Source organism: Melozone crissalis, unplaced genomic scaffold (genome assembly GCF_028551555.1).
Source record: "Melozone crissalis strain CALT ecotype California unplaced genomic scaffold, PUWL_Pcris_2 ptg000013l_1, whole genome shotgun sequence".
Classification (NCBI taxonomy): Eukaryota; Metazoa; Chordata; class Aves; order Passeriformes; family Passerellidae; genus Melozone; species Melozone crissalis.
The window spans coordinates 58,270,164-58,296,203 of record NW_026535791.1 but is presented as its reverse complement, the minus strand read 5'-3'; the positions used below and the strand labels follow the sequence as shown (position 1 = coordinate 58,296,203).

The following is a 26,040-nucleotide window of genomic DNA, read 5'->3' as shown; positions in this document are numbered from 1 at the left end:
TACACAGAGCTGCCCAAGGAACCAGAGCCTCCTCAAGCCCACTCAGGGATCATTCAATAATCTGGATGCACTGAAAGCAGGCTGCTCTGCTCCTTCAGCTCCTGCTGTAGTCAGCAGAGACATTCCCAGGATGATTCCCTGCAGAAAGCCAGCTGCAGCAGAATGAACTTTCCTCTATTTACTCCTGTTTCTTCCCTCTCTGAGGAGGCTGTGGAGGTTAAGTTAGGTCCCTAAAGATGCATACTGTGATTATACCCAAGGACAGTTAAATAGGTCTCTGTAAGTAGTAGAGACTCAACTGATGGTACAACCAAAACTAAAGTTCTCAATGCCTACCTCTTTCCCATTTTGCCCTAGCATCCAAAAGAGGTTTTTGTGTTTGCTTGCAAATAATTTTGAGTAGTCTTGGGTGTTTAATAGCTGTAATACCGCACCAGGATGTCCATTTTGGCAAGTTCCTACCTTGATGGGCATTGCTTACTCTTCAAAACCCTCAGTGCACTTCTGTATGGTAACTATCTATAGATAAGAGCAAGGGTGGGGAAAATGGTGGAAAGAAATACAAGATTTTTCTTTAAAATTGTAATTATTAATTAACTATTGACTGTAGAATGGAAGCTGAAAAATAAATGTTATTTGTGCCATCTAGCTCTTTGAGATCTCAGTTCCCTTGACAAGTGTTCCTGAGCCTGTGCCCATCAAAATTGCCAATCACACGGCCTGTAAGTGCACATCAACCACCCAGCGCCAGCAGTACACCATCATACGAAGGTCTGTCCAGTACCCAGAGGAAGATGGGTAAGTTCCCTCATTTGCAAACTTCTACACACACTGAAATTGTTTTGTCCTGAGTTGCATCTTATAATGGTCCCTTCTCGTTCTGTTATCCCAACAGGTTTTCTGGATAACTTGGTTATCACTCAGTGTTAGAAAGTTCATGCAAACCATGTCAATTTTAAGTGAACAGTCATCAGAACAAACTGATGGCCCCTTCAGCAGGATCTGGAGTCACTAAGATATTATTTGAGTTCTTTAGCAGGAACTCAAAGTGCTCATATTGGCACTGTGCTCCACTGGAGCTATTTGAGGAAGTGTGCATACAAATTTTCAGCCTGACACAGCAGGTCTGCTCGTGCATTATTTAGCCAGGGCACACTGAATGCTCAAGGTGAAGCCCTCTGCCACACTTTATGGCATGTTGGGTCAGAATCAGTGTGAATCTTGGCTTTTCACTTTTTGATCCAGTCTTGGTTTGCATCTGTTGGTCTCGTGGGCGGGAGAAAAGCGACCTCATATCTCACTCCAAAATGTGGCATAAAATACTAGTACTCCTGGTGAGAAAAGGCTACATAAATAAACAAAGACTCTAGAAACTGAAATACCTTGAGTGACTCACTGGAAGTCAGCTCGAAAATCTCTGTCAAGCCCTGCATTTGTCCCCATGACTGCCCTTGAGTTGGACATTGGGGTAGTGAGAGGTGTCATTTCAGCAAAGCCACTCCAGTTCTCCCTCAGCCTGCTGGCCACTCTGAATCCTTTTTCTTGACAAATACAGAAGAACCTCAGTCTTTCTTCAGTTTGTGAGTTTCCCTCCCAGAGCAAAGGGCCTGAAAGTCAATCTGTTCCTCTGACACTGAAACAGTCTCTTGTGCATCCATGAGCATGGGCAAATTAAACTGGAACTGAACCTCCTGGGAGCAAGGCAAAATTCAGTCAAGTTACACAGCATGAATACTGCAGGACAAAGACCACTCTGCCTGGGGTAAAGCTGTTTTATGGAAAACTGGAGCTGCAAAACTGTAGCTTTTTCCTAAGGTTGTAGATTGAAACAGGTGCTAAAATTCCTTCCTGTGCCACTGGGAGCCAGAGAGCTCCCCCCTGTCATCAGAGGCACCCAGACCCCGTTCCTTCTGTTTGCAGCAGCAATGCACACTGTAATGCCAGGCCTGCAGTGGGACAGGTGGCAGACCCAGCACACCAGCAGCTCATTTTGCCAAATTGCTACTCTGATGCCCCTCATATCTTTTTTATTAATTCCTATCTCAATTTCTTTTTCTTCTAGATGCCCCTTTACCAACAAATTTTGCCATAATGGATGGATCTGGGATAGTGACAAATGTGAATGTGTTATAGACACACAGCACTCCAACAGACGAGAAGGTAAAGATGGAATGACAAAGAGACACTTTTGCATACTCTCTCCAAGCTCTTTGTCTCTCATTCTGGTCTTCTTCTCACTTTTTTTACATTGAGAGAGTTAAAGTTTTTATTCTACATCCCTACATAGACTTGGATTATGGTGTGGAAACTCATCTCAAAATAAACATACATATGTGCTTCCCTCAACTCATGAGGTTTTTTTGCTTGAATGTTTTACTCTTTCTGTATCAGCAACCTGAGTAGGACATAGGAAGGTATTTCTATTATTTTGTGAAGTAGGCACCCTGTGCAAATTTTTATTTCACATGCACCTGTCATTTCCTATGACAGGCATTAGGAAATCTTCTTAACTGTAGAAAAAAATGCCCTAGAATACATTGCATGGGGCAGGTACTACTTTTTAAATTATTATTTTATTTTTTTTCTTAAGAAAATAATTAATAAGCAATAAGATAAACAAAACCAGTCCTGCACGTTAGCTGTTTTCAGTGCAAAAAATCGTATAACTTTTTAAAATACTTGAGCACTTTTAATGATAATCTTAAATTATTCAGAAATCTTTCAAACAGATATACCCTGCATACTCAGGAGCATGTCTGTATACTTCTTCAGCTCCGTGGAAGGAAATGGAAGAGGATAAAATTTGCAGAAGAATAGTAACTGCCTTTCTTCCTCTGCTTCTCCTGTAAAATTTTAATTTGTCAAAGAAAATTGCAGGAAATATTCTGGGTGATAATTGTGTACGTCTAAACATACTTGTTGGCAATAAATATTAAGAGAAATAAATTTTTCTCCAAGTCCTGTGTAAAGTTTTTAAAAATTGTTTTTCTCAGGAAATTGTATTGGTCAAAATAACACAATCATAGCACTAGAGGAAACAGACAGAGAAGGAAATCTTGCCTTTGTGCTTTAAGCTACATTCAACAAGAGAAAGAATAAACTACTCAAGGCAACAATAAATGAATCTGGTGAGCAATTCCTGGACTAGCAAACTAAAATAAAGCTAAATAACCTCATAAACTGGTCTACTGATTGCAGTCTCCTAATGTTAATAAGCAAGAAATAATTCGCATAGTGGTTTCTGTTGGATCTTTTCTCACTCTGGATAAGATCCTCTGCTCATCAGGTTAGGCAGTCAAATGCCAGTTAGACTTTTCAGTCCAGAAAAGATTAGTACTCTATTTCAGACTGAGTCTGAAGGACTGAGAATAGCCAGAGCCCTCTTAACTCAGCCTTTTGTATAGTCAGCTTGGAGCATTAAAACCTGTGGCTTGTAACAAAGGCAATTATGGCTTTTGTTGACATACACTCAATACTTCCTCAGAAAAATACCATTCTCTGAAGTACATTGTGTTTGGCAAGTGGCTGGGACAAAATAACTTAAAGTCTGTCTTTGATGTTGAAACAAAGTGAGATTGAAACACTCAACACCACTTCACACATGCCAGGTTTTATCACCCAAAGGGAAGGGTTTGTCTTCCAAGAATTTTGGGCAGACTCCCTCCTTGCTTTCAATAGGCTTTAGGTTTTACTCTGTTGAGATATTGGTTTTTCATCACTGAGTAAATAATAATGAAAGTTTCTTTCAAGTGAGGTGCAAGCCTTTTCTGGCCACTGAGCTCAGGGATCAGATGGCAGAGGTGCAGGTTACATTTCACATTCCATAGGTTATATCCAAGAGCTAATTGTAAAGCAACAGGAAATTACCTTCACAATGACACCTTATATGCCATGACCTTTAACCAGGGATGTGCTGCTTGCATTTTAATAAAGCCTTCACAAAATGTGTTCCCTTTTTGCTAGGATTAGCTTCATATTGTGCTCCAGATGTGCATTTTCAGGGAAGATATTAGAAAGTGAGTTCCCTTGGCTGTTCTGGCTTTTTTTCTGAAACGAGGTATTTTCTTTCATCTTTGACAAGTAAAAATGTGCTCCTTGTTGAAGTGCTAGGCCAGCTTGCCCCCTAGTAGACATAGCATTACTGCTTAAAAATTTCTGCAGTGACTGTGTAGTGAAGTACACATGTGGTGGGTGTGGTAGTTTGCATGGATGTGCCTTTTTGTCATGGGTACAAATCCTAAATCCTAAAACTAAAGACTAAATCCTTTTTGAGATTATCCTTTTAAAACTTCCTGTCCAGTAAATATTTGTGTATTCCAAAGCATAACACTAGGCTCTTGCAATATACATCACCCAAAAAATTTTTGTGCCAAGTTCAACCCACAAGAAATAGCAGAATTAGAATAAAGTGAAATAATCAGCGCAATCCTCTTGAGTCCTTTTCTGCACAGGAAGTTGCAACAGAAATTGTGAAGTCTAGAATCTATCAGAAAGTACATGTGTGAGTCCTAATGAATATAGAACATACAGAGTCTCTTCAAAAGCAGGATTTATCCATGTAAAGCTTACTGCTAAAAGATGTATGTGCTTTTGCAGGACTCCCTTCTCTTGCTGAGCTGGCTATGTGTGGACAACATATGGAATTTGATGAAGAAAATTGTGAATGCATCTGTAGACATAAGTGTCCCACAGATTTCTTTCAAAGTAAAGAGAACTGCAGCTGCTATTTGTGTAGGGAGAGCCAGGAGAGCTGTGCTCTAAAACACAAGATATTCCATGCTGAAACCTGCAGGTAAGTGATCCTTGCCATTCAGTGTCTAAACTGCAAGAGCTGAATTAGAGATGCAAGTGCTTAATTGGCTGGGAGGTCCACTTGGGATAAAACACCTCGCTGAAGTTAGGGAGATAACATTATTATTATTATTATTATTATTATTATTATTATTATTATTATTATTATTATTATTCACAATACTTATAGTGTAAAAGGACTCTAAGGTTTGTTTGTATTTTTAAGAAATCTGGACAAGGCCGTTATTCAAGTGTGAATACTTACTACCTTTTTTTTTTTCTGCTAATCTTTAGGGAATGATGATTAAAACTGTGCTATAACTGGTTAGTTTTTGCAATGAGATACAGAGTCTTGTAAGTAGGCAGAACCCATCCTGTGCCAGCTGTTCTCTGTGCCAGCTGAAGGCAATCTCATGGATGGTTAGGGACAAAGCCTCCCTAAATTTGCACACAGAGCACACAGCACATGCCTTATCCAGTTTGTCCTCAGAGCAAGTAATTTTCTAAACCTAATGCAATTTTGTACACATATAAATCTACTGAACCAGCTCTGACTCCACTGAGAAGCAGGAAACTGGTTCTGGGGCTACTATGCTCCATGAATTTCTCTAATCTGTTTGTATTATTAGTTTTGAGGTTTCTGTGTCAAATCTCAGATAGAAAATGCCCTCATGGATTAGTTAAATTTTAATTTTTTCAGAAAGCTTTGGTCCTGTGTAGAGGCCCAGGAGCATGCAGCAGCTTAGTCTCAAAGTTTATATAAGGATAGTCAGCATCCAGTTTCCCTGGGTACCTTGGCAGAGCTGTGGCTCATGTGGTTTAATCCCCACAGGGTTCACTCCCAGTGACTTCATAGGTTCATTCACAGGGAAGATGCTGTGGAAGAATTAACATTTGCATCTTCAGGTTCAGCTTTGAAAACAAGGACAAACACAAAATATAAAGTATAAAAATTGCTAAAACAATTAGCAGAGCTAAAACTGAGCATGAAAGAATTGGTTATTTATATGTTTCAGACAGGTGGGAGGGGAGCAATGTAATCACTTGTTTACATGAATTTGGCTTCTAGAAATTCCTGTAACCTGGATGCAGGATACCTTAAGGCCAGATTTCCATGCAGTATTTCTGGAGGAGCAAATCTGAACCATGAAGTGAGATCAGCTGCTTTTCAGAGTCCAAGGGCAGCACTTTCCAGTGCTAACCCTCGGGACTTCACTGGTCTCAAGAAAGGAAAGCATCACTTAAGTTGTGAATCTGGACAAATGGACCACTGCAAGGCATGTTGCTGTAGACAGAAATTGCGAGGCAGCAAATTCTTGTCTCCCTGTGTTGTAGGATGTCAACATCTTTCCAAACAGTGTGTAGGGAGCATTGCAGTGTTCAATGATGAAAAATTTGAGGAATTTGACTGTGAATAATTTTTATATTATAATGCTTTCCTCTTTTGTGTTCTTTCTCCTTAATCAAACAGTTGTGAAGACAGATGTCCATCCCAACCCAGAACATGCCCAACTGCCAAACCAGTCTGTTCCAGGCATTGTCGCTGTCCGAAGGAGAAGAGAGGTTCTCATGGGTCCCAAAGCAGAGAAACTCCTTGACTGAGCTTCCCCTATTCTTTGAAAATCCACTGCTTCGCAAAGTAGCTGTCACTGACTTTCAAACAATAGTAAACATGAACATCTTCCACATTAATAGCAGAAGAATTAATCCAGTCTGCATTTATTTATTAGAGTAATCACTAACTGCAAGTGAATCCTCTGGGACACTGGTAATTGTTCTCCAAGAGGTAACAACAGCTGATGAATTTCTGGCTGCATGGAAGAAAGATTGGAAAGTAGCAGTTCAATGTTACATCATGGAAGATGAAACTGTGTATTGGAAATAGAGTCACAGTCTCCAGCCAGTCGTTCAGAAATTGAGACTTGATAATCTTAGCCTCTGAATCCTTAGCTAATGCAGCTCCTGGGTAAAACTTTCTTCAGAAATTCAGTGTACAGGATTTGGCTTCTAATAGGTTCAGCACTGAGTTAATTGATCTACTGTTCAGCTTTGATTATCATTTTGTGTTTATTGTACAACTACTGTCAGATGTGCCATATTTAAGTGTATATAAGAAAATAAATACATCAGTTATTCGAGTGGATTTGATTTTTCTCTGTTATTTTAAAACTCTGCCCAACAGAAAGGAAATAAGAAAAACCCCATAGCCATTTCAAGTCCAGTTTTCTTACATTTGTTCCACTGGGATTGGATCCCAAGCCCAGGTTGAAACAAGGTCACTTGACCCAATATTTCCAGTAAAAAAGAAGCATTTTTTTCCCCATGTCTGCTTGACAGCATGTGTGATTTATTTATTTGTTCCTGGTGTAGTGTGTTAATCTTCCTAAGGGGATAGCAGCACACTAGTACTGACTCTTCAGTGATTTTTTGGAAAAGCACTGTTCACTAGAAGAAGGTTTCCCCTTTAGCCTACCATGCAATGAAAATATCTCCTTTGCACTGAAATTCCTCTCCCCAGTGTGAGGTCTGAGTAACAGTGCTTTAACCAGATCAGAAGAGGGCAGTACTATTTTCTGAGCCACTGAAGTCTGTTGTGAGCTAGTCCAGAGAAAATATTATGAGTAATAATCCTGAACTGGAAGTGTAGTCTTGACATTGGTATGATTTTTTCCCGGTTGCTGAATTCTCCAATTCTACACTGCACTGTGACCAAAGGGAATAGAGTATATGAAAAAAAAGCTACAGAGATGGAATGTTTGACACAACACAGGGAACAGGAAATGGATTTCTGATGTGCAACTAAGATTTTCTTTTTTATTATTCATACAGGAAAAACAGATTGCTTTATAGTAAAATTAGAGGCAAATCCTGTAAGGTTGACTAAATGGCTGGACAAAGCACCAAACAATTTAAGATGCCTTTAGTCTCAGTAAGGCATTTAGGATTTGATCCTGAGTGTTGAGAGTGTTTCCCAAGCCAGCTGGGACCTAGGTCTGTGCACACACACCTGCAGGCTGTTTGTGCTGCCTGTCCTGTGAGCTGGCCTGGGATCCCATGACCTGTGAGCATCCTGGGGGAGCCCCTGCAGCATCCTGATGGAGCAGGGATACCCTGGGCTGCACTGGGCTCCTGCTTGGGGGTGCCCCTCCAGAGAGAAGGACATGTGCCACCAGCATGGACTCTGCATGGACAGGAAGGGGAAGGCAATCCCAGTGCAGCACCAGGTGAAGCAGTCTGGCACCACAAGCACACCCTTACATCTCTCCTGCTCCTCCAAGAAGCTCTAAATACAAACACCCTCAGCTCCACAGGGGAGTGAAAGGAGTGAGTGAACTTCCCCATCACTTCTCCTCTATCCCATCTGGGGGCACCCTGACCAAATGTCTGTGTTGCCAATAAGTTACACCTGTAGCACACTCCTCAGAAAGCCAGAGAGCTGCAGAGGCAAACCTGACACTTGGCTGGTAGCACCAGAGGTATATGGAGTAAAAGTGCACCTTTGTGCAAAACCACACAAAGGTATTTGTAAAGCTAAATTCTGTAGAAAGAAATCAAGCTTTTACATTTCCTAGTTTATCCTAGAGTTTAGCAACTGGAATGCTGTATTAATTACATCTGTGTCTTGTCAGTGTTGATCTGTTGAGGCTTCCTTAGTTTTCTGTCCTGACCAGTGAATAAATTCACTTCATTTTTCAAAACGGAATGCTCTTGCCAGAGAGACAAGTCTGCTTCTACCCCAGAAGACTGTCAGACAAAGCAGTCACTGAGGGGATGAAAACCAAGTCCCAAAGCTCTCCTTATAGAGCTAGAGAGGGATTTGAACATGAACCACCTAACCTCCATGAGATTACAATGGCCACTAGAATACCCAGGCTGGAAAGACACCATCACTGCCCACCACTGTGAACCCTGCTCTGAGGTTTTCACATTTCCCCATTCCACTGGAAAAGAGACCAGTGCAATGCAGGACTGAAGATTCCAGTGGGATGGAGTGAGATGAGATCTTGCTATATCCATATGCTGCTCTCAGTCTAAGCCTCTGGGTGAATTTAACCTTTAACCTCAAAATTTTGCTCTTAAATCTTGTGGATCATTTTGTTCAACACTTAGACAAATATTTTTGATAATGTTGGGGTTTAACCCCAGCTGGTAACTAAGTACCCCACAACTCACTTGCCCTACCACCACTCTAGTGGGGAGATTTGGAAGGAAAAAGTAAACCTCATGGGTTGAAATAGGAACAATTTGATAATTGAAACAAAATTAAACATAACAGCTACAACAGCAGTAAAAATAGTAATGCTACCACTTTTAGTAGTTTTAATGGAAACGGGAGAGAGGAATAAACCCCAAGAAACACAAATGATGTACAACAGGATTGCTCACTACCCACTGATCAGTGCCCAGTGCATCCCAGTGGTGATGGGACTCCCCATCCATAACTCCCCTAGTTTATATAGTGGGATGATCTGTGAAATGGGATATCACTTTGGCCCACTGGGGTCAGCCATCCTGGCTTTGCTTCCTCACAGCTTCTTGTGCATCTGCTCTCTGTCAGAGCATGGGAAATTGGAAAGCTCTTGATTTAGAGTAAGCACTGCTTAGCAATAGTCAAAACATCAATGTGTTATCAATATTATTCTCATACTAAAAACAAGACTGTACCAGCTACTCAGAAGAAAGTTAACTCTATCCCAGCCCAAACCAGGACAGATACAAACATGCTCAAGCAACAGAGAATTTGTTATAGTCAAAAACATATCTGGAGGTCAATGTTAATATCAGTGTTATTTTCACTGAATTTAACCCCCTACAGGTTCTCCTACCTGTGAGGGATTTCTGTTTTGCAGGAGCAATGTGTCTGAAAGCTTGTGGATTAAGAATGGTTCTTAGGCTTACTGTGAAGATGGAAAAGGAAACTGCTTGTGGTGGCATTGACTAGCAAGCATGACCTATGAAGCCAACACACAGGTTTTTATCTAGTTTATAGCTTGGATTCTCCTTCGAGGTTCTCAGCCCTAGTTTCTAGAAGCCTTATGAATGTACTTCTGCATGCCTCAAGCAGGGTTGTCGGCTCTGGTGAAACCTACAGGCATCTTGCAGCCTTTTTCTGTTACAATAAATTCCCACCCCAGCAGATCATCTGCCCCTAAGGCCCTGTGCCAGTCTCTTGTAGGGTGCTGCTCTTTGCTACCCTGCTGTCCTAACCATTAGAAAATTACCAAAGCCAGAGCATGCTGTGCAAATCTGTAACATTCACTGAAACACCATGTGGAAAAGCTCAAGAATTGAAGCACAGTGCTGTGAGTGACAGTGCTGTGGGATGGTCTTCACTGCCACAGCCCCAAGAATATCTGGATGTGGTATGGCATAGCCACAAATCCTCTATGTGGAAGACCAGGACTAAGAGGAGGGTCTGGGTGAACATGCAAACACATGCAGATAATTAGATTTTGGTGAGAATCTATAAAAGTTCAATGCTATTTAGTTGGTGAAATTCTGGATTTTTCATTTAAGAATATTCAACAAACTTTAAAATAGAAATGCTTTATGTTATTTTTCAAATTGATATAAAAGATTAACTTTTAATTAGGATATTTAATATAAAAATTCAGAAGAATTAAATGAGGTATGTAAAATTCATAGCAGATCTGTTTTTTGACTGATGTCATTAACTCTTAACCTATGACTAAATGACCTTCAGAGACAGAAGGTTATTGAGCAGTGGAATGTTCTCTTTGAAGTTTGAAAGGCCTTTTATTACTGTGTTCAGCATGACTTGCTTTTTAGGCATATGGACATGATTTACAGATTTCATAGGCAGAATAATAGTGCTAAAAATTCCTGTTGTGGTATGTCTTAATTTTTATATAGTAAGGGATGTCTTTAATGTGATATTTGTGCTATGTATGTAATAGGAATGACAGTACTTAAATATAAATTTTTAATTCTAAATAAACACACACGAAGTTTCTCAAGCCATCAGTTTTTATGAGTAGCTAGCTTCTACTTATATGTATTTTCTTCAGGAAGGGGACAAGGAAGAATATGAATCAGAAAAATAGCTAAATATGCACACTGCTTGAAAGAGTCAGGAAATATTTATTTACTTGCAAAAACCGTACTTGACTTGCAGAAGGACAGAGGTACCTGTGGCCTTACCAAATGCTGGTGACATGGAAGAAATTGAAGCACGTCCTGAAAGCACTGCTCTCATTTACTTCAAAAGCTATCACAGGTCATATGCTGTGACATTGCTTATGGCAAGAATTATTCATTGGAGGGTTGGCAGAGCACACATAAATCCTGCCATACTCATATGCACTGCAAACATATAAATCTGTAGGGATCCTTTGGGCAGCCACTCCAGCTGACTTGTAAGTTCCTTTCCTGTATTCCAGCAAAAACAAATGTGAATCTGCTTAGGTTTATTTTTTGTTTTCTTGTACCACTGCAAGCCAGGATTTATGTGATTAAAGTTATTTTGTTTTACAGTAGCGCAAAAAAAAAAGGAAAGAAAAATCTTGAGAACCCAGAACTGAATCTGAGGAAGCTCCTTCAGCTGCCTGTTTCCTTTGTATTTTCTAAATAACTGGTAAATGCATTTCAACATTAAAATACCAAAGAGGTTGTCATCTTCTAATTCTGGACTTGTGGAGTGAATTGTTCTTTCTGCAAAGAACTACAAGGTGAATACCAGGCCAAGTAAATCTGTGTTCTCATTTATTAAAGTCTTCATTAAAAAACAAACAAGCAGGGGTTACAAGTGATGTACTGCCATTCATTTTATTTATCAGCCTCCAACATCAGCAGTTACTTAAAAACCTCAAAAAAACGTTTAACTCAGGGGTAAAAAAATCTGTTTTAAATTAAGATAAAAGGAAAGTGCTCCTTAAGCCAATAAAACAAAATGAGTACACAAAATGATGTGTCAGGGCTTGGTCTGCATTTTGACTTCAAGGCTATTAACACTCTTCTTTGTTTCCACTTTTATCATACTTTACAACACTACTCAATGTGAAAGGTCATTCCAGGCGGAGAGCAGTCAGTGGGGGATCCATAATTTAGCGTGAACTGTTTCCTCTCTTAAATATCTAAAAGTATTTTTAAAATGTTTATGGTTGAATAATCAATTATTTAATTCTATTCTACATTGGTATATGCTATACATTTAAATATACAACAGTAATCATACAAAAAAATACCTTGCTATGGAGTGTGATTACAAATTAAGTGCCAAAAAAATAAGGTAACAAAGTAGGAAGCATTTCACTTAGCCTTTTGCTCCACTTCTTATGTTAAGTGGTGTTTTTAATTGCTGAAGACTATCACTCGTGTGGCTTAGGATCACAGGTCCAGTTGAAAAGGTGATGCAAGATACCTAGACAAACCCATCAGTTTCTGTTAGGTGACTCATTGGCATTTATCCAAAACTTTCCCCTGATCTCAGATCCCACTATGCACACTCACATGCATCCTTTGATCTTTTTTCTTGGGAAAGTGTATCCTGATTCCTATTAATGGACAAACTTTTCAGAATTGTGTTCAAATATTGAAATACAGTTGCATAGTGGTTATTTTGATTCAGTCCTCTGAATAAAATCACCAATGCAAGTGATGAAACACAAGAAAGAGCTTAACACATCCACAATGTGGATGTGCAATGCTTCTTATCAATATTGTCTTTGCAATAAACATCAATATTTTCCTGTAGCTGAGTTATGAAGGCATGTAATGAAAATCCCTTGAAAGCCATTAAATCTCTCTGTTCCTCCATTTCCCTGTGCATCTCATTTTAAATCTACCCACAGCTCACTCCTAAAAGCTTTCAGAGCTAAGAATGCCTACACTTCTCTACCTGTGCCCTGGAGTACAGTCGCCTTTCACCTTGCCCTGCTCCACATCAATTAAATTAACCTCAGAGCAGCACCTCCCAGCCCCACAGAGCTTGCAATCTGTGGTTTGTGTTTCACGCCTCGAGAATGGTTTGCATGTCTCTCTGAGTCTTTTCAATTCTAACAATCAAATAAAAATTACTTCTGCCTCCACAGACCTTACTTTATTTTTATCTCTAGATATTCAAAGCTGCAGTAACAGTATCAATTTAAAGAAACCCTTGTCTCATTGAATGGATTTTAAAGTATAATTAAAATTAATTACTTTTGCCTTATGGTGTAAATCTGGATTCAAGCTATCAATATAATGTTAATTATAGTATCAATATGTAGGACTATAGATAGTTGATGCTTATTTTTTATAAGAAACTCAGTTTCCTTTAAATTCAAACTGTAGAATGCAGGCAGGTACTACTCTATTTGGTAAAATGACTACAGAGGACAGTGCCAAAAATGTTCTGGAGCATTTGTGGGTAGGGGCATTAGTAGAAGGAAATAAAACATACCAGGTAAAGGTTCTTCAGCTTTGCACAGAAATATTTTGCAGCACCACAAGGACGAACACATTTTAAGTTTCCAATAGCTCCATCTACTGTTGTCACTGCACCTTTTTTCTCCTCCACCACCAAGTCCTCACACACACTCAACTTTTAGTTAAACCCATTTTAAAGCTGAAACCCACCCAACAGTTCTGCCACTCCAGTTTGTGCCAACTCATACAATCATACAATGTAGAACTCTACATAAATTGCCAGGAGTTTTTAAGACTTTGTCAATAACAGTTTTAAAGATACAAACAAAAGACCTCTAGGACAGGCCTTCTCTTCTAGCACAGCTGATACATCAGCATTAAAGTGCTCTGATGTGGCCCCAAGGCTGCAAAAGCAGAAACAGATCTGCAACTAAATAGACAGTAAAATCTAGTAAATCTGACCCAAAAACAATAAAAGAAAAAACAGGTCAACATGCTGTGGCTTCATAACTGACACCAGACCTGTGTGTTACTGTAAATCATTTGATCCAAATCAGACAAAGGCAGAACTTTATTTCTCTCAAATTAGTCAGATGGCTTGTTAGGGTTGATAGTAGTGGTATGCTGGCTCAAGGACAGAGATACCCTGGGTCTGCCAGTACAAAACCAACTTCTGACAGGCTTAAAATGTGAGGATAAGCACAGACACCACTCTGTGTGGAATCTCAGGAATCTTTTTCTGCCCTATTTGATGAGTATTTAAGCTGGAACTGCTGGGAAGGCAGAAGACAGGCACCATCCAGGCTTTGTTTGGCATCACTGCTCCTGCTGGGGACCAGGAAGGACCAGAGACCAAGTGTCAGGTACTGGAATGGATCCTGCAGGGCAGTGGTGAGTGACTCACTGGCAGGGGGTGGGAAAGAGGATTCTTCTCAGTCACAGCCAATGCACTGGAAGCAGCTGTCCTGTCCTGTCTCCTGCTAAGAGGTGTAACTTGTTTGTAAGCCCAGAGGACTGGAAGCTGCTCCTGGTGTACATCCTTTGACTGCTCCCAAGCCCTCATGCTCTTCTTCACCTTCAGTGACCTGATTTGACAGAGAAGGGAATGCTCTGGGCTCTGGGGTGGAAGAGCATCGTAACACACAGAGGTGACCAAGTGACTGAGACCTGGGGGCATGAGAGGCACAGATCACACATGTGAGAGCAAACAGGCACACCCTTCAGCCTTGCCAATCACCTTCTCCCTTCTGTTAGCAATTCACGTCCCACAATGAATTCCAAACTGCTTGGAAGGGAGAAGTGTCTGTAAAATGGAAAACCAACTCATTTTCTGGCATTTAAGAGAGAAATCTGGCTTCAAGAAAAGAAGCCTTTCTCCAGTTTGCATTTAATGGTAATTTCCTTCACAGACAGCACTGCGGTTTGTTAAGCCTTCAACTTGAAACCTGTGTTTCAGAAGTACATTTACATGTAATTTCAGCCAGCTTCTGTGGGATTCCATGAATAGGAAAACCCAGGTGCTTGAATGAGAAGACCATGATTTTTCCTGGCTGCTTTATGGGAGGCATTCCAGCCAGGTAATAAGATTGGCTGTATGCAGTAGAAACCAGGCAAAACCAACATTTCCACACTACTATAGAAATCTATTAGATCCTGTTGCCATTTCCTAGCAGCAAAAAACAACTGCTGAGGTAGAGAGTTGGATACTCACTCCTCCTATGCAGGAATCTTAGAAGTGACAGGCTGTTCAGCCTTACCCTGTAAAAGTAAACTAAATTGAAGGACAATTAGCCCTCTTTCTTCAGAGGAACAATTCCAAATTTGCTTTCCTCTTTGTTTTGGAGCCTATTTAATTCCAACAGGATCAAAACCTGCAAACACTGTCATTTTTCACACAAGGTGTTAGGCTGTCTCTGGCTGTCCTGCCTGGTTTCATTACTCTGTTTATGATACATCTCTATGCCACAATTCTCCATTCAGCAGTACTATTTTCCACTGATGAACTTCTTTTGTGGCTTCCAACAGTTTCTGCTTTCCTGGACCACAAAAACGAAATGTCCTTCACTTCAAGCCACTTGTGCAGTCTCACACCACTATTCCACAAAACAAGATTTCTTTTCCAGGAGCACTATGTCTCCCTTGTCACTGCATCAGGCTCTAGAGCAGCACTGCTTCAACACTCTTTAGTGAAGTACTCTCTGAATGACTGATAGCTTGTTTTTGTCAATTACTATTATTTTTTATAATAAATGTGCATGTTTTAGGCTTGTATGGAGTGTAAATAAATGCATTAATTTAATACACCCACTTACAACACGCAGCAAAGCCACTTCACCAAACGGTGATAGTCTTTGCTCCATACAGACATGGAATAAGCAGTGTCACCCAAAAGGCTGGGGGATAGAGTGGAAAATTCAGCCTGAGAGGAGCCTGAGTGGGAATGGAAAGCATGGAGTACTTGGCAGAAAGTTTTCCTATATTTTCATGAACACTGAAGAGGTCTCCTTGAGGCACGATGGCATCTGCTACCTGAACAAAGACACAGGAGTCTCTTGGAGTGTCTTCCATCTTCTCCCTCCATTAACTCAATTTATGAGATGTTTCAGAGCATTCAAGGACCAGGCTTGGAAGTGGCAATTACTCTGCTGTCACAGGTTTTACATCTTTGCTCTCTGCTCATTTATCCTCCAGTCTCACTCTGACCTTGTATGTGCTCTAAGTGAGGAAGTGCATACACTGAGTGCAGGATTTCCAAAGTAAGAAAATTTGATTCTTTCTTCAGCTGTTAGTACCTTCAGTATAGGCTTCACCCCAGATCAGGCCAGGACAAACTCTGGCTATGACCAGGATCTGTGACAATTTTATGAATACACAACACAACACCACAGCCAGTGAAAAGTGAATGTTATCCCATCCTTGTGAACCAGCTGTGGAGACAAAATTTAGCAGCACCTTTTTCAGCTTGGCAGTGGCAAAGATTCCTCTCCTTTCCATTAAGGTTTGTCTAGGCTCCTTGGCAGACAAATTTTTCAAGTTCCCTTGAACATGACAACAGGAGAAGGCTGCTGATACAGGGGGATTTGCTGGATCACTGACAGGAATGACATCAAGCCCAGCCAGACACATCTAATGAAGAACACAGATGTCAGATCACTAAAACCAACATGCCAGGCCAAAGGCATGAAGGTTGGCCACAATCCCTGATTTCCTTCAGAAGGACATACAGAGCCTGTGACCAACTGCCAGGAAAGTAAAGGAAAAAAAAAGGGGGCTGCTATGTCATGTACCAGCTACGATTTCTCTTCAGATTTTTAAAGTTTGCTACCAAGAATCACAACTTCTCTAGAGGACACACATGAAGAACTAATCTAAAAAAAAAATAATTCAAAATAGTTAAAACTATAAGCATTTTTTCCCAACAGTTACAATTGGAGTGACTTGACAGCTTGATTCTTCAGGGCAGTGTGACAGCCAGGGAGGGAGGTCACCACTGCCATTTACCAGAGTTCACATGGGGTGCTGCACTGGAGAGCCCCCAGGTGCATTCCTCCTTCTCCTGGCACCGTTTTGGGGGCTTTTTCCTAGATGTTATTGAAGGCCACAGCTTTACAGTCAGGCTGCAGTTTCCTCTGAGATAGCATCCCTACAAACCCCTGCTTCTCACTCTTCTTCTTTCACACCCTGCTGTTGCTGGTGAGAAGCTTCTCCTCTTCTGGCCTCACACTCACCTTCTCCCCCTAGAATTCAGGTTCTTGACCCACCTGATGATGAAATCAGATTTGCCAGTGCTGGTCCCATCTTTCTGAACACATGAAAAAAATTCCATCAATGAGCAATGCTTTTCTTACTCAATACAGCTGAGGTTTTCACATCTTTCAGTACCCAGAATGAAGTGCCCGATTTCCTCAGTCCTTCCTGGGATCAGTGCCTCCAAACCACATCTGTCCAAGCTTCAACTAACAGGAATCCAGCCAGCATTCCAGCCTAGGTCAGCTTGTACTGTCACTCACATCAAGCACATTTGCATGGGAGTCATGACAGACAAATCTGACAAAATTCACATCAGAAATCTTGGCAAGAAGAAGGAGCTGCCAAATGCAATTTTGGGAACATACAGGAAAGGCATGAACCCCCTTCTTGGCAGCCAGCAGCAGTCAGGAGAGTGTTGGAGCTGCAAAAAAGGCTGATGGTAAGGCTCCTTGAGAAGAGCAGGAATACACAGCAAAGCCAACCCAGCTCCTTTCCCAGTGTTCAAGCTGCCGGGCCGCCTATAAAAAACATGGTTTTAAAATTTATTTTCATTTAGAGACAATAAGCTTTCAGCACTTGTGGCAGAAGAGTCTAGAACATTTCGGGAGCTCCAGCTGTAACTGAGCCAAATCCACCAGGAGAGCTTCTCCTTTGGGGGCAGAGCAAAGCCTTTGGAATTTTGAGGCAATCCCATCTCCATATGGCATTTATGCCACTTTTTCAGCAGCTCCGTGCTACACTTTTTTGTCAACAGCCGTCCGGGACGAGCTTCCCACTCCCGCAAGGACATCGCCGCTGCCTTTGCGCCGGGCCCGCGGTGCCTGGTGCCGGGAAGGGGGCGGGACACCGGGATGGGATCTGGGGCGGGATCCCGGGAGGGCAGCTCGGGCTGGGCGGGGAGTGGAGCGGGGCGGGATCCCGGGAGGGGAGCTGAGGCGGAGCTGGGGCGGGGCCGGGAGCTGGGACGGGGCCGGCAGCGGGGCTGGATCCCGGGATGGGAGCGGGGCGGATCCTGGGGTGGGAGCTGGGCGGGGCCGGGAACGGGGCTGGATCCCGGAATAGGACCTGGGGCGGATCCCGGGATGGGAGCGGGGCGGGGCCGGATACTGGGGCGGGGCCAGGATGGGAGCGGGGCCGGAGCCGGGATGGGAACTGGGGAGGAGCCGGGAACCGGGGCGGGATCCCGGGATGGGAGCTGGGGCGGGGCCAGGAACTGGGGTGGATCCCGGGATGGGAGCGGAGCGGGGCCGGGATGGGAGCTGGGGCGGGATCCCGGGATGGGAGTGGGGCGGGGCCAGGAACGGGGCGGATCCCGGGATGGGAGCTTGGGCAGGGCCGAGATGGGAGCTGGGGCGGGATCCCGGGATGGGAACTTGGGCAGGGCCGAGATGGGAGCTGGGGCGGGATCCCGGGATGGGAGCGGGGCGGGGCCAGGAGCGGGGCGGATCCCGGGATGGGAGCTGGGGCGGGATCCCGGGATGGGAGCGGGGCGGGGCCAGGAGCGGGGCGGATCCCGGGATGGGAGCTGGGGCGGGATCCCGGGATGGGAGCGGGGCGGGGCCAGGAGCGGGGCGGATCCCGGGATGGGAGCGGGGCGGGGCCGGGGTTTGGGGAGGGGCCGTGAGTTGCGCGGGTCCCGGGCGCGAGGCCGGGGCAGTCCGGCTCAGCGATTGGCGCTGTTTTTCCCGCGTGACGCCGCGCCGGGCGGTGATTGGCTGCGGCGCCCCCCCGCGCGGGCGTGGCCGCGGAGGTGACGGGCGATGGGGCCATGGCGCCTGGCAGCGCGCAGGGAGCGCCGGCCGCCGGCAGGTACGTGCACGGTCCCCCCGCCCTCACGCCGCCCGCGCTCCCCGGGGCCGCCGCCGCGGCGACCGGGCTCTGCAGTGGCCCAGGGCCGCCCCTCCCCGCGTGCGGCCTGCGCGGGACGCGCGGTGGGCCCGGCGGCGCCGCCGGCACTGAGGGGGCCGGGGGTCGTCGCGGGCGGCCGCCGGCGAGTGATGGCGCCTTGTGGTTCCTTCCCCCGTTAGGAGCGGGCCCGGCATGGACGGCGGAGGCCCGGCGGCGCACAGCGTGTGCATGGTGTCGGACTTCTTCTACCCCAACATGGGGGGCGTGGAGAGCCACGTGTACCAGCTGTCACAGTGCCTCATCGAGCGCGGCCACAAGGTGCTGGTGGTCACCCACGCCTACGGCCACCGCAAGGGCGTCCGCTACCTCACCAGCGGGCTGAAAGTCTACTACCTGCCCCTGAAGGTGATGTACAACCAGTCCACGGCCACGACGCTCTTCCACAGCCTGCCCTTGCTCAGGTACATCTTCGTGCGGGAGCGGGTGACCATCGTGCACGCCCACAGCTCCTTCTCGGCCATGGCCCACGACGCCCTGTTCCACGCCAAGACCATGGGGCTGCGCACCGTGTTCACCGACCACTCCCTGTTCGGCTTCGCCGATGTCAGCTCGGTGCTGACCAACAAGCTGCTGACGGTGTCCCTGTGTGACACCAACCACATCATCTGCGTCTCCTACACCAGCAAGGAGAACACGGTGTTGCGGGCAGCCCTGGACCCTCGGATTGTCTCTGTCATCCCCAACGCTGTGGATCCCACCGACTTCACCCCAGACCCCTCCAGGAGGGATGACAGTACAATAACAATTGTGGTTGTCAGCAGACTCGTTTACAGAAAAGGTAATGGGGGATCAAATGTAAGCTTGTTTTGGTTTCCTTTCTTTGGAGAGGTCTTGGTCAGGTACTACTTAGGTTGTATCTGTGGTATGGATGGATTTTGCACTGGGAGTGGTGAGGTGGCTGTTCCAAGCTTTTGTGTTTGTGAGCTCAAGAAGAAGAAATGTACATTGTTTTTGTACATGGTGGGTTCAGAGGTGTGTTTCCTTTGTAATACTGAAGAGACCAAAAACTTTGGTCAGTTTGTAAAATTGAAGGTTTGGCTCGTATTGGGCATAAGATTTAGGGCCTAATCTATATATTCTGTTAGAATTGTTTTAATTGTTTTTTATTTAATCCAATGACAGCAACTTAAGTGATTTTTTTTTCCATTTTTGTCTCCTATGAGGTCCCAAGTTGTGGGTTTTTCATAATTTTGTGTACAGTAGTTTAACTGTACACAAGAAGACTTTTCAGGAGACTTTTGTTTCCAGTTCTTCTGCTCCTGAATATAGTTGTAGTTGTGGGCTACATCATGAGAAGTTCTGAAATCAAATGAAATAATGGCTTGCCCTAAATTTTCTCCTCTTAGGTATTGATTTGCTTAGTGGTATAATTCCTGAGCTGTGTCAGAAATATCCAGAGTTACATTTCCTAGTTGGAGGAGAAGGACCAAAGCGAATCGTACTGGAAGAAGTCCGGGAGAGATACCAGCTGCATGACAGGTTGGTTCTGACCCTTCAAGGTACTTCAGGAGTGGAGACCTGCCTGCCTCCCTCCCCCAGATAAGCCCCAAAGCCTGAGGCTAAAGGCAAGGCAGATAAACCAGACACTGAAGACTTTGAGATCTGCACTATGGCCCAGCAAATAAATTCATATTTCTATGAATAGGCCCTGAATGAGCCTTCAAAGGTGGCTTAGATATAAATTTATCATGCCCCTCTCTGCAACCATGATGCTTGGATCTCATATGGCATCAGGTGTTAACAACTCATTTGTGCCATTGCATGTCAGGATGACTGCTAGGAATTTATTATTTTCACTATGAAACTCTTCAGCATAGTGCTTGTCTCATGTGTTCTTGTGGTGCTACAAACATGTTGCCTGGTGCTACCATGTTACCAGAATGTTGCCATGATACAGATACATTTATGTATTTCTATTGGGTTTTCTTGATCAAGAACAGTTTCATATTCTTGAATGTTCATTTTATTTTCTAGGTTTTTTTGTTGCCTGTTTTGTGCTTTAGTCACAATTAAATTTGTCAGTATCATTCTCATTTTACCCTTTATTGTTTTCCAATATCTCTTCAAGATGACATGTCCTGATCATCATATCTTAAAAACTTTTTCCCTTGTCAGACTCAGATTGGTCTGACCTCACATTGAAAATTCAGACAATGCATTTGACAAATCTTAATTATTAACTGACTGAAGCCATTTTTTCTTGCAGAACTAGAAGGCTCAGTAGCAATGTTCTGGAGGCAAATGTCATTAAAACAGCAACTTCTCCCACCAACTTTATTTTCAGAAGTTTCTTTCAGTGTGACAGTAAAAAAGCAGGGTTTTCTATTTCTCCATTGCTGGAGAAATTTAGAGAAAACTAAACCGAGGTGCCCATCTTTGTTCTCTCACTATATAAGTGTGAACCATTGGTGTACTTTTTCTGAATATGTGGCATTATTATGATCCAAATCTAGTATTTATCTCTGAGGGTTTTTTTGTTTGTTTTTTTTTCCTCTTGTATGCAGGGTGCGTCTTCTAGGAGGCCTGGAACACCAGGATGTCAGAAATGTCCTGGTCCAGGGGCACATTTTTCTCAACACTTCCCTCACTGAGGCCTTTTGTATGGCTATTGTGGAGGCAGCAAGCTGTGGTTTACAGGTAAAAAAAAAAATCTAAAAAATCTCAGTATCTAAAAGACATGTATCCATTTTAAACAAATTTCACAATAAAATAATGTGTTTATCACATTGATTTCATCTGAGGCTCTGTCTTGACAGAGGTAAGCAAATGTTATCCCCATTTACAGATCACCTGGAAGCTGAGAGAGAAGGGTTAACTCCGAGAGGAATTTTGTGTAGAATTTGCAGTAACATTTAGATCTGCTCTCAGTTCTCTGAACTAGCCAAATACTGTTTTGTATGTGCTCCTTTATGGAGTTTTGGGGTAGTTGATGTTCACAAAGGTTTACTTCGAAAGGAGCTGCAGAAAAATTGCCTTCCTGTGTAGAGATTCAAGATAAGTGTGAGAGAGAGAACAGTAAAAGCCCTGACTAATTTACAACTCAGACTGACAACTCAAAAAAGAAGTTGAGTCAGTAGCCATAAAGAATTAGAGTTTCACAAGAAACAATAAGGGAACCTTATTAAGAAGACAGACTGATAAGACTACCTAATTTACAGTAAGTATAGAAAATGGGAGTGACTTCAATTTTTTCTTTACCTCAGTATCCTTTAACAGCAGTTACTACCTAGTTGTAGTTACTCTTTTGCCATCTCTTCTCTAGAGGTGAGAAGTTTTGCAGTTTCTTATTGCCCAATGTTTAGAAATGATTGCACAATGTGAGTCTTTGTAATTTCTTACTTCCCTTTAAAAATAATAATGCCGATTAATATAAATACATTTTTGCAAGTGTTCAGTAACCTAGGAAACTGGAATTTCAAGTATGTGGTAAAATTATCCTCTGCAAGTAGAGGTAACAGGTTTTTTTGAGATACTGTGGAAGAAGTGTCCAAAATCTGATTACACAGGTTCAGTTGTGTATTGTGGCACACACCTTCAGGAAAGGTGTCTCATAATCACTCATTAGACCTGTCTGGTTAGTCTTCTGTTTTATCACCAAAGAATCTTTATGGACAATGTTGAAGGTAATCTGCTGTGTTTGTCTTTTCTGGGGTTTACATTTTTAGTTCACACACAGGTCAAGTTCCCAAACCATCATATTTTCCTATTCTTTTAAATAATTGCATCTAAACAATGTAATAGCATTGCTGTCACACAGGTTCATTTTTTATGTTACCAATTCTTTTGTTTGTTTCAAAGGTGGTGAGCACAAGAGTTGGTGGGATTCCAGAGGTACTTCCAGAAAATCTCATCATTTTGTGTGAGCCCTCTGTGAAATCTTTGTGTGATGGACTAGAAAAAGCTATTGCCCAGCTCAGATCAGGAACTCTGCCATCTCCAGAAACTGTTCATAACAAAGTAAAGACTTTTTATACGTGGAGGAATGTAGCAGAGAGAACTGAGAAAGTATGTATAATCACTTCTTTTAAATTCTCTGAAATTACATTTCTGAAACAATTCTTGCTTTGAAATATTACTAGGCACATTCACCATGCAATATTCCAGTGTAATTTTTCACCATGTTTCCTCTCAAACATACATGATTTTAAAAGGTCGAGAAAATGCTTTTTTTCCCCACAAATAACTCCTGGATATATTTTCTATTTGTATTTGTATTTTCTAACATGCCATGATTGCTGGTAAATATTTTGAAGAAAAGCCTAGATCATTAGTTAGATTTCTACTCTATTTGTTCAAGTCTTGACATGAAGTAACTTTTCTGGCATAACTGGAAAATGTGCTGCTCAGGTGTATGACAAGGTAAGAACAGTTCATGACAAAGCTTTGCCATGTGCTAACAAGTAGTTTAAAATTATGTGAAGTAGTTTAGTGCTGGAAGGTTGAACACAGCTGAGTTTACATAAGCTCTGGTTGTAATGAAAATTTATTTTCATAGTTTTGAAATCATATTTCAGAACTAGAGCTGCACTTCAGTAGAAAAACTCTGCCTTCAGTGAAGAATGTTGGCTGCAGTAATGTTACAAACACCTGTGGAGCTGTGTCACTTCTGCCTTCACCTCCTGTGTTTTAGGAAGGAGAGAGTAGCTGAACCCCATGCCTCTTACTTAGATTGTACTGCACTCAACTGTATATCTCTCACAAGCCTCCTTGAAGTGCCATGTACAACCAGTTTATTTTAATATTTTTAAGTGCCATCAGTATAATTCATTTTATGATTTTGTAACGGCAGGCAACATTTGAATTGCAAAGTTTTTACAGACGTTAGCCTAGATTTGAGTTTGCTTTATATAACATTTTCTTAAAAAAACCCACCAATACTTCATGAAGGAAAATGGTCATAGAATTGGTAGAAGTATGCATAGATCTTAAATTTTACAGAATTTAAGATAAATTAAAAAGTAATTTACTTTAAAATTTACTTTAAAAGTAATTTACTTTAAAATTAAAGTAAATTTTACAGAATTTACCAGATAGTTGTTTGTTACCAAATAAGGTTACCTGTAGAATGGAGTCTGTAACATTCTTAAGGAAATAAGGAAAATAACTGTGTCCTTCAAGCCTTTTTGGAGTGGTTTGTAGTGGGTTTGTAGTTGGCTTTGATTGACATGTATAATAAGTCACTAGTGGCAAATATTTGCATTGTGTAGTAATTGAACTACTGTTTCTTTAAACAAAAATCAGGAGCCTATTAGGATTTGGTTCATTGTTCAAATACAGAGATTTGGAATAGTGCCAAACTCACCTAAGAGTTCATCCATCATTGTGTTTAAAATCTAGTAATTGCATGTTCAAGCTCTTCCTGGGACTGATGTGAATATGAGATTAGAACCCATTCAATCCATTAAAACCTCCAGCCCTTTCTGTATAATATTACATGAGAGAAAAATTATGCAGCCTTCCTAGTTAATGAAATACTTCTGAAGTGTGTAAAAGAAGAGAATGTTTCGTATTTCTCCTTAAATGAATGAATGAAATATCTAGAACAAGACTCATAAATCAGCACTTAGGATCTGCAAACTTTTTGGGGGGCAATATTTGTCCTGTCTGGTGGCTAAGACTAGATCATTTATTTTGTGCAGTGATAATAAAGTACTGCCTGATTTTTGAGGTAGAATCAATGCATTTTTAAGATGTTACTTTCTGTCTCCTCTCTGTTCAGGTGTATGACAGAGTTGCAGATGAAGTGGTTTTACCAATGAAGGAGCGACTTGACAGACTAATGACTCACTGTGGTCCCGTGACCGGGTGTATTTTTGCTTTTTTTGCTGTTCTGAACTTCCTTCTCTTGGCATTTCTGAGGTGGATGACTCCAGATTCCATTATTGATGTTGCAATAGATGCTACAGGACCTAAGGGTGCATGGACTAAACGGTATTTTTTTGGGAAAAAAAGAAGAGTTAAAGAGGAACTTGTAAACTCCTAAATTGCGCAAGTGGAGAGAGAAGAACGTGTCAGTCATTAAAGGTTTTAATGCTTGCTGACAGAGACATTACTCTTAAAACTCTTCAGTTTCTTTCTGAAGTTCTTGGAAAGAAACTTAGTTCAATGTGCTACCTCAATTTAGGATGATGTTCTTAGTTCAGTTTTGGATTAATGCAAATCTATGGGCTTCTCTTTTGCACTGAAAGCTGGGAGGAGAAAATGTGTTTTTATATATGTCAGAAGCCTTGGAAACAAAAGTAGAAGATTTCCCTTGATAACTTGAACATTGCAGAAAGGGACTTAAGTGTTTGAGAAAGCAAAACACAACAATTATTAGCTTAATGTAATCCCTGCTAATCCCTGATATTTACTGTGACTTTTATTTTAAGACCTCTTTTAAAATAATTAAAATCTCAACAAAATACACCTTTTTTTCTCCTAAGATGAAAATGGCACTTGAAATTAGTCATAAAGTCCATTACCATGTAAATTTCAGAGACTTAGTTCTAGCAGTTGTGTCCCAGTGACAGTGTTTTGCCTGCCTAGCATTATTACTTTGAAGTTCTTCCCTAGTCAGAGTTGCACATTCTGTTGCTAAACCAACATTCCATAATGATTTTCTGATATTTTCAGAGGTGCTAATTTTTTCCTGTTCCCTTACACGTGTGAAAGTGATGTAAAGCTTATAGTGATTTTGGGTTTTGCTTTTGCTTTTCGGTACATAGGGGAAGAAATAGTATTATTTAGAGATAATACAGCCTCTAGAAACATCTCAGGCCTGAAAACCTCCAGCAGTCTGTGCCAAAGTGTCAAGTAACACGTGTGTGAGAGAGCAAAAACTGTGAAGGGCTTACAAGCACACTCGTGCTTACCTGCTCTCTCCACCTCCCACCCACCCATCCCTTCTCCTTTCTTATGACCAAAGTGGCATTTCAGTCCATCTCTGGGAGGGACAGCGTTCAGGGTGAGTGATTTCACCTCACCCACGTCAGAGACACTGGCTGCCAGGTGCTGCATGTGAACTCTTGGGAAGGTATTCCTTAAGTGAAATAACAATGGCTGTGCTTTTCATGGAGAGACAGAAGGAGCAGCTGTGAGGAGTCTGAGTGATTTGTACTGGGGCAGGAGGCAGCACAGCATTGTGCCAATGGCTGTGAGAAGAGGTGTTTGTTTCATTTGTGTCAGCCACCTCTAAAATTGCCCCTTGTTTGATGCACTGGGTTAGTTTCTTTTTCAAGCATC

General features: G+C 42.3%; 3 protein-coding genes across 4 annotated transcripts in view; 2 read left to right on the top strand and 1 right to left on the bottom strand.

Annotated features, from left to right (window-relative positions):
* The window catches only part of VEGFD (vascular endothelial growth factor D), a 30,313-nt gene extending 23,517 nt beyond the window's left edge, over positions 1–6,796 (top strand). The window contains exons 4-7 of the mRNA XM_054271953.1: positions 650–798; positions 2,063–2,160; positions 4,597–4,792; positions 6,263–6,796. Coding sequence (XP_054127928.1) covers positions 650–798; positions 2,063–2,160; positions 4,597–4,792; positions 6,263–6,389 — 570 coding nt within the window. The 3' untranslated portion in view covers positions 6,390–6,796. The remainder of the gene's footprint in view (positions 1–649; positions 799–2,062; positions 2,161–4,596; positions 4,793–6,262) is intronic.
* A 10,859-nt stretch (positions 6,797–17,655) lies between these two features.
* On the bottom strand, positions 17,656–18,678 carry LOC128934613 (basic proline-rich protein-like). Its single transcript, XM_054272335.1, has one exon. It carries the CDS (start codon positions 18,676–18,678, stop codon positions 17,656–17,658), a length of 1,023 nt encoding a protein of 340 aa, XP_054128310.1.
* Positions 18,677–25,818, top strand: PIGA (phosphatidylinositol glycan anchor biosynthesis class A). 2 transcript variants are annotated; one of them, XM_054271645.1, is made up of 7 exons: positions 18,689–18,717; positions 18,936–19,074; positions 19,162–19,594; positions 20,163–20,295; positions 21,321–21,453; positions 22,615–22,821; positions 24,536–25,818. In XM_054271645.1, exons 2-7 carry the CDS (start codon positions 18,949–18,951, stop codon positions 24,797–24,799), a joined length of 1,296 nt encoding a protein of 431 aa, XP_054127620.1. In that variant the 5' UTR covers positions 18,689–18,717; positions 18,936–18,948; the 3' UTR covers positions 24,800–25,818. The 2 variants fall into 2 exon arrangements, with proteins under 2 accessions (XP_054127619.1, XP_054127620.1); XM_054271644.1 differs by having other exon boundaries at positions 18,677–18,717; positions 18,936–19,594.
* Positions 25,819–26,040: the final 222 nt, after the last annotated feature.